A 7,632-nucleotide genomic window follows, 5' to 3' on the forward strand; every position below is an offset into this window, starting at 1 on the left:
GAATAAAGTCGTTATTTTTGTTTTCTTTGCTCAAAAAAGTATTATCGTAGCTTCGTAACTTTACAGCTGAACCACTGATGTCACACGGACTACTTTATCGATCATCTTGGTACTTTTCTGGACCTTGAACGTGGTAGTTACCTTGCTGTCTATGGGAGGGTCAGAGAGCCATCAGATTTCATCAAAAATATCTTAAATTGTGTTCCCAAGAAGAACGGAGGTCTTACGGGTTTCAGCAACATGAGGGTGAGTAATTAATGACATAATTTTCATTTTTGGGCGAACTAACCCTTTAAACAAAACAACTGTCATTTTCCAGGACATTTTCATTCACTGTTGCTTGCTGGTGGAAAGACTTTCCCAACCCTACCCAGAACGCTGAATCCTTGACAATATTCAAGATCAGCTAAATATGTATCTCTTCCATCAGGATCTGTGATAGCTAAACATGTTGCAAGAGAGGCATCACCACCAACACGACAAAGCACTTTAATTTAAAAGATCGTTAAAGATCGCGAACACGATTCAAACATCAACGTGATTCTATTCCTAAACCACAATGATTCACAATCACACAGCTTCACAGTCTTTTCAGCCACACAGTATCATTATTTCTGTTACAAACATTCAAATCACCGAAGTACTGGGATAAAAGTTTATAGTTCAGATATAAACTGTGTGTACGATGTGTATGGTAGTCTCACGCCCATGGACCGTTGGCTGAACGTCTGATGCATACGGCACACAAAAGTGGAAACACTTCAGGAGTTTCGAAGTCGTCATCGGATTGGTTGAATTATACAGGATTTCCGGGAGACGTGTGTGTCGCGTTCTTTAACGTTCCGCCTGGAAACAAAAATGCCGTGGCGCCAAACCCCCACACGAAAGAAGAAAGTCGTCGTGTTTACAACTGTGACGATGAGCGCTTATCAGGATCAACTAAACACTGGATTCTCAAAAGTATGTGAAATATTTCAAGTTCGCGTCATAGAATCTTTAAAAATACGTCCGAGAGTTTTACACACCAGTCTGTTATTGTGGCGACATTTCCACGCCCCGAAATATGACGCTGAATGTGTGAATTGGTTGTTTGACATGACGGTCAGTCTGAAGGTCTGGCTGCGCGAGACTATGTGTATGGTAGTGATTAAAATAGAGTAAATCACCTTTTGAAAGTAATTTGACACTTCAAATGAAGATTTATCGATTACATTGTTACGCCAGTAGGTGGCGAACAGGGGCTGTTAAAATGTATTTGTCTTTGAATCATACAAGAGATTCGTTGAAGAACGCTGATTCATCCAGTAATGAAACAAGTACATCTTGAGTGAGTCATTTAATCATTAATTCATAAATTACATGTGATTTTGTTTAGCTGTCTAATGTTTTTTCTTCAGAATCATGAGAGAACCACAACTTCCATTGGGGTAAAAAACTCAATTTATCCAGAATCATGCAGTTCTATTTTGCCCACAAACAGCTCTTAAAGAGTCCAGTTTTATGTAGCCTGTTGATTTTTGTTCATGGTATTCAGCTCCAATAAATGGTTTGCAAAAAAGAGACACAGGATAAATGTTTGATATCATTATTTAATCACACTGGAATCGAAACTGGGAATCGAAAAAAATCGGAATCGATAAGCAGAATCAGAATTGGAATTGATCAAATTCAAACGATACCCAACCCTAGCCACGTCCATCACAAAACCACTGTGAGAAACACCACATCTCTCTTCTTAGCATTTTTTGTGTATTTATGGATTTGTTAGTTACCAGGCTCATTATAGTTGAGCCATAACTAAAACTAGAACCATAAAAAGATACATTACTTAAAATAAAATAAAAGTTAACTGAAAAAAATATTAAAATTAATTATTTAAAAAATATATTTAAATTAAAGTATTTACATTTCTTTTCAAAACCTTAAAAATATTGTTAATTTTTTTTAAACTTCACTTAGTATGAAGCCTGTATGTGTAACAAAATATGAAGTAATGTGTTCTTTTTAAACTTTGTAATGCATTTTAAATTGAAATATTATAACGTATTATAATTCTGGTTACAATTATCCCTATTATATTACGCATGAATTATTAAATGCAAAATATAAATGAAATGAAAAATACTGAATAAAACAACAAGAATATAATAATAACTCCAAATGATGTATTTTGAGATTACAGTTACACATAATTGATCACAAATTACACATAAATTAACATACAATTATAATATAATATGATGGATGAATTATTAAATAAAAATGTGTTCATTTAAAAGAAAAAAAATTAAATAAAGAGTAAAAAAAAATCAATAAGTAAAAGAAAAAACAATGATATAATATTAATTCCACTACTACTGATGTCAGAATAGTGCAATAAACAACTAGTAGATATGATGCATTATCACTTTCATCAGCCATGCTGAATTTGTTGTCATAAATCAAAAACACAATGACACATAAAGCAGTCATGTAGAATAAGAATTATGGATAAGGTCAAAAGAAGTCACCCATTGTGAATGGCTTTTAAAGAGTCAACATCATGCATCAGAGAACATCAGGGTTATTTACGAGAATATGCAACTGATTCTTTTTTAAGTTGTATGTGCATTAAGAATATCTTCGTAATGCTTTATATAAAGGCTTCAAAGACGAAATTACAGAAACAACTGACCAAATAGAAAGAAAAAGCATCACATTCACGTTCCAGAGTGTTTGTTTATATAACTGCACAAATGCACATGTCGTCTGACTTGCAAAAGCAGCACCAGCGCTGGTAGTTTCTGACAGGTTGACAGTCTCCTGCTTTTAGAGGTCTGATTCCTGATGACCTATTCTCTCACGTCAGAAACTTATAACTGCATTAAGCACTGGGAATAAGACAACTCGACAAGGTACGTTCCACTTGAGCCTGAGGTTTCTTAAAGGAGTCATATGATGTTGCTAAAAAGAACATTATTTGGTGTATTTGGTGTAATGAAATGTGTTTATGCACTTTAAGGTTCAAAAAACACATTATTTTCCACATACTGTACATTATTGTTTCTCCTCTATGCCCGCCTTTCTGAAACGCATCTATTTTTACAAAGCTCATCGGTCTGAAAAGCGAGGTGTACGCTGATTGGCCAGCTATCCAGTGCGTTGTGATTGGCCGACTACCTCAAGCGTGTGGCGGAAATGTTACGCCCCTTACCATACTGTGATGCCTTGTCCCGGCCGGAGCAACGAGACATAAACATTAAAACCCATTATAAACTAGGCATTTGTTGCATCCAGTGGGGACATAATTACTGATTATAATGACTTATACTGTCTTTTTACGCGTTGCGTTGCATCGCGCCGCGTAAACATAAAACCCTGTCTGCATTTGTGATCGGAGAAATGACAAACAAGCGCTACTCAACATTGCTCAAAACTTGCGTTTGAATCGTCAGTGGCAAATTCTTTAAATATAAAAGACGTACTTACAGTCTGTGAGTCAGAACAGCCGGCATTGTAGTCTACTCTCCCAGGATCAGGAAACAGTCCTCCATAAAATGCGCTGCACACATCTGAATATTTGGGTTGAAGTGTTCTGGAACAGTGTTGTAAATACAACTTAACCACTGATTTCTAGCCGTGTCCTCTTTTGGAAGACCAAGCAAAGTAGTTTCGCTTTCACAACAAAAATTACGACTAGAGTGAGCGGAGGCCGGTGGGCTTGAGAACGGCGTGTCCGGTGGGCTTGCGGCAACCCCATGTGATGACCCCGGGCTTGACTCCACTTCGTCCACGGTGAAAGCCGATCCGGCGATCTACAGCGTGAAGTTGTAGTATTTCCTTAGCGACCAGCACGGATCAGCTCTAGGCATGACGAAGCGGATATCGTCCTCTTTTGAAAGACCAAACAAAGTAGTTTTGCTTTCACAACGAAACACACAGCGCCTTCACGACATGGCGGCAGCAACAATACTACAGCGAGAATAAAAGTTACACCTTCTTTCTTTGCGTGAACATTTGGGCGGCGCTATGCAAATCTTCCCACATTGTGACGTAGACATGTGGGGGCGTGTTAGAACGAGCTGTTTTAGGTAGGTGTGGCTGACTCTTAACTTTTATAAAGAATATCTCTTTGGATTTGAGACTTTAGTCTTTGCAACTTTACAGATCTTCTTTATGCACCAAGAGCTTGTAACACTCCAAAGAGAAAGGAAAAATTGAAATTGTATCATATGACCCATTTAAAACAATGAATCAGCACTTCTGATTCACAATGAAATGAAATTCTCCGTCTCTCCTCGCACTTGGAGCGACAGGCTCTGTAAAGCTCTGAAAGAACTAAGGAGTGTAGAAATCCTTCAGAAAAGCACGATTTCTAATGACTTCTGACTAATGAGCATTCACATGAGAGAGCATAACTAATTACACCAGCAGATATGGGCAGCTTTGACCATGTTGGTTTTAGAAATGTTTTTTGAAGCTAACAAAAATGTTCTAAAAACGCTTTCCTAACATTCCCATTAAGTTATGAAAATGTTATTTCTGAATGTTCTTCAGTACATTCAAAATGTTCTTTTTTTGTGTGTTTTAAAAATGTTTTTCTTGGTTATGTGAAGAGAAACCATTAAGAGAATATTCCGTTTTATCATTTTGCAAAAACGATGGCTACTTTTGTTACTTTTATATTAATATTAATGTTACATTTGAATGTTCTCTGCACAATCCGAAACAATTAGTAATAGTAACCTTAGATTAAAATGTCCAACTACAATATTGAAAAAAAACGTTCCATGAACAATGTATAAATAAATTTTTTTTTTGCTAATGTTTTGATAACATTAAGACCAAATAACATTCTATTACCGTTACTGGAAGAACATCTGTTCATAACTTTGCCTGTTAGCTGTGAATAGTTCATTTAAAAATTTAAATCAAGCCATAAAAATGATCCATATTACACTAAATATAGTATAAAAGTCTGTTTTATAGTTCAAAAATATAATCATTTTTGGATGAACTATTCCTTCGCTGGGATCTAATAAGACATCTTTAACAAATCTTTCTTTTTTATTAAATGTACATTTTTAAAAAATCTTCATAATCATCAGTATTTTTTTTCTTTTCTTTCTTTTTCTTTTTTAGCTCGTTTTATTACAGAATGACTGGCATTTCCAATAATGATCATCTGGTGGAGATATGCCATCCCATTTCCCCCGCTTTTTAATATTCAACAGATGAACGCAGATTATCTCCATCTGAAACTTTTCCAGACTTGCGTTCATCTCCTTGTCCAGATATTGAAATAATGACTTCAGCTATAGTGTTGCCCAGATATCAAATACTTTTTGGTAAAATAACCCAGAATATGAATGAACAGAACCAACAGCATTGCCTGCTGTGAGTAATATCAAAGTTCCAAAATACCTCCAGAAACAATTCCTAATTTAGATAACTGAATAATTCACATATAAAAACCCAGATGCTTCCGTCTTATGTCCGATTCGAAAAGCTTTTCTACTCAGATTAAACAAAGCACTGTCACAGAAGAGTGGTTATTCTCAGAAAACGCTTTCTTTCAGAAGATTGTTCGTCCTTTTGCTTCCCGGTGAGAATCTGTGCTTTATAACACAGTGTCATTACATAAACCACAGGGAGAAACAAAGCCAGACAGTGGAGCTCTTATGAATGAGAGGAATTATTCATAAACCTGAATTATCTGACACGTGATTAACCCTCTAATTATAGCCACTCACGCTTTCCTTCAAGGCTGCTCCCTGAAGAAGTGAGGTCAACGCCAAGTTAAAAAAAACTGCTTCAAATTGAATAAAAATGAGAGTGTATTTGAACAAATTTAGTCATTATGTGGTCAACTTTAAGCTCATTGCTGACAAAAATCTCATTGCAGTCATCATCTGATCAATTCTCGCCTGAAAGTAAATCACATTATATCAGCAAATTCCCACAATCAACTAAAACACATTTTAAATGCCATCACAATCAAACAAAAAGAAAGAAAAAAAATCGAATCATCTTCTCTCAATCTCCTTGTGACTGAGCAACTTTTCATAACACCTCGGCCAATCACAACGATCATAATCACATGCACAATTATTTTCACAATTGGCTGCTCCCTGAAGAAGTGAGGTCAACGCCAAGTTAAAAAAAACTGCTTCAAACTGAATAAAAATGAGAGTGTATTTGAACAAATTTAGTCATTATGTGGTCAACTTTAAGCTCATTGCTGACAAAAATCTCATTGCAGTCATCATCTGATCAATTCTCGCCTGAAAGTAAATCACATTATATCAGCAAATTCCCACAATCAACTAAAACACATTTTAAATGCCATCACAATCAAACAAAAAGAAAGAAAAAAAATCGAATCATCTTCTCTCAATCTCCTTGTGACTGAGCAACTTTTCATAACACCTCGGCCAATCACAACGATCATAATCACATGCACAATTATTTTCACAATCTTCCCTCCTTGTTCCTGCCACTATTCTGACATCATAACCATTATGCAATATTTGAGTCTTGAGGTTTTAATGAGAGGAATCACCTCTGGCTGAGCACATTTTAGATTTATAACAACTCTCACACTTAACATTCCACTATTAAGACATCATATCGTCCAGTTGGGATGTTTTAGTGTTAGAATGATGTTTCAGTGTCCATTCATACCAGCCTAGCCAATCATAATCACTAGGTGATAATTAAAATTAGACATTTCATTTTCAACCATTACTGTCTGGACTGCTGGTCCAGTTATAACAGCTCCGCCAGATATCACAATCATTTTCACTATTGTGATGTCATAATCACTATGCCATATTTTGAAATGGGACATCTTATTAAGGAAATCACTTCCATGTCTGAGCTGAAAGTGCATTCATAAGATTCTAGCAATCACCAAAATCAGAATCACACTCATTTACATAACTATCCTGACATCATAGTCACTATACACCCAATTAAATTGAGACAAGTTTGTAGGAGAATCTATCTGAATTTCTGGTCCATTAAGATGACCCTGACTGTTATCTATTTGTGACATTATAGTTGAGGAAATCACTTCTGTCCCTCATGACTGTCTGAGCTGCTTGTCCATTCACATCAGCTCATCCAGTGACTGCTGGCATAGACTATCCTCCAATCTCATTAGAGAAGTGCTGCGATAAACTGGGTTATGATGAGCACTGCTTGCTTGTACACTCTGTTCCAAGCGTCCACTGCACAAACCAAGCTGCACCTGTCCTGATATCCGCTGAAACCGACAGTAGCGAATCTGCTAAACGATCGTAGATCCCAAGCAGCTGTCACCCAAGCAAACACTGTTAATGCAAGAGCATGCAAAAGAATGAAGAACGCACGCATTACTGTTTGCAGACGTCATTTGACGCATCCAAACCGACGCAACTCTTAAGAAGTCCGGCTGTTGACATATTAAACGTCAAACAGCCTCCGCAAAATATTTTGTTGTTTCCACGCAGATATCAAATTTTTTTTTTTTTTTTTTACATACCTTCATTGCAACTCCCGTCCGCGAATACTGTCGAATACTAAAGTGATTTTCATCGCAAGGACGCTCAGGAACACTCCATTACGTCTTCCCTTTCTATCATCCTTGTGTGTGTGTGTGTGTGTGTAGGA

General features: G+C 36.5%; 1 protein-coding gene across 2 annotated transcripts in view; it reads right to left on the reverse strand.

Annotated features, from left to right (window-relative positions):
• LOC107558121 (E3 ubiquitin-protein ligase RNF34-like) overlaps window positions 1-7,632 on the reverse strand; it is a 21,280-nt gene extending 13,648 nt beyond the window's left edge. For both annotated transcript variants that reach the window (XM_016241736.1, XM_016241735.1), the window contains exon 1: window positions 7,505-7,632. In XM_016241736.1, coding sequence (XP_016097222.1) covers window positions 7,505-7,510 — 6 coding nt within the window. In that variant the 5' untranslated portion in view covers window positions 7,511-7,632. The remainder of the gene's footprint in view (window positions 1-7,504) is intronic.

Source organism: Sinocyclocheilus grahami, unplaced genomic scaffold (genome assembly GCF_001515645.1).
Source record: "Sinocyclocheilus grahami isolate Dianchi unplaced genomic scaffold, SAMN03320097.WGS_v1.1 scaffold632.1, whole genome shotgun sequence".
Lineage (NCBI taxonomy): Eukaryota > Metazoa > Chordata > Actinopteri > Cypriniformes > Cyprinidae > Sinocyclocheilus > Sinocyclocheilus grahami.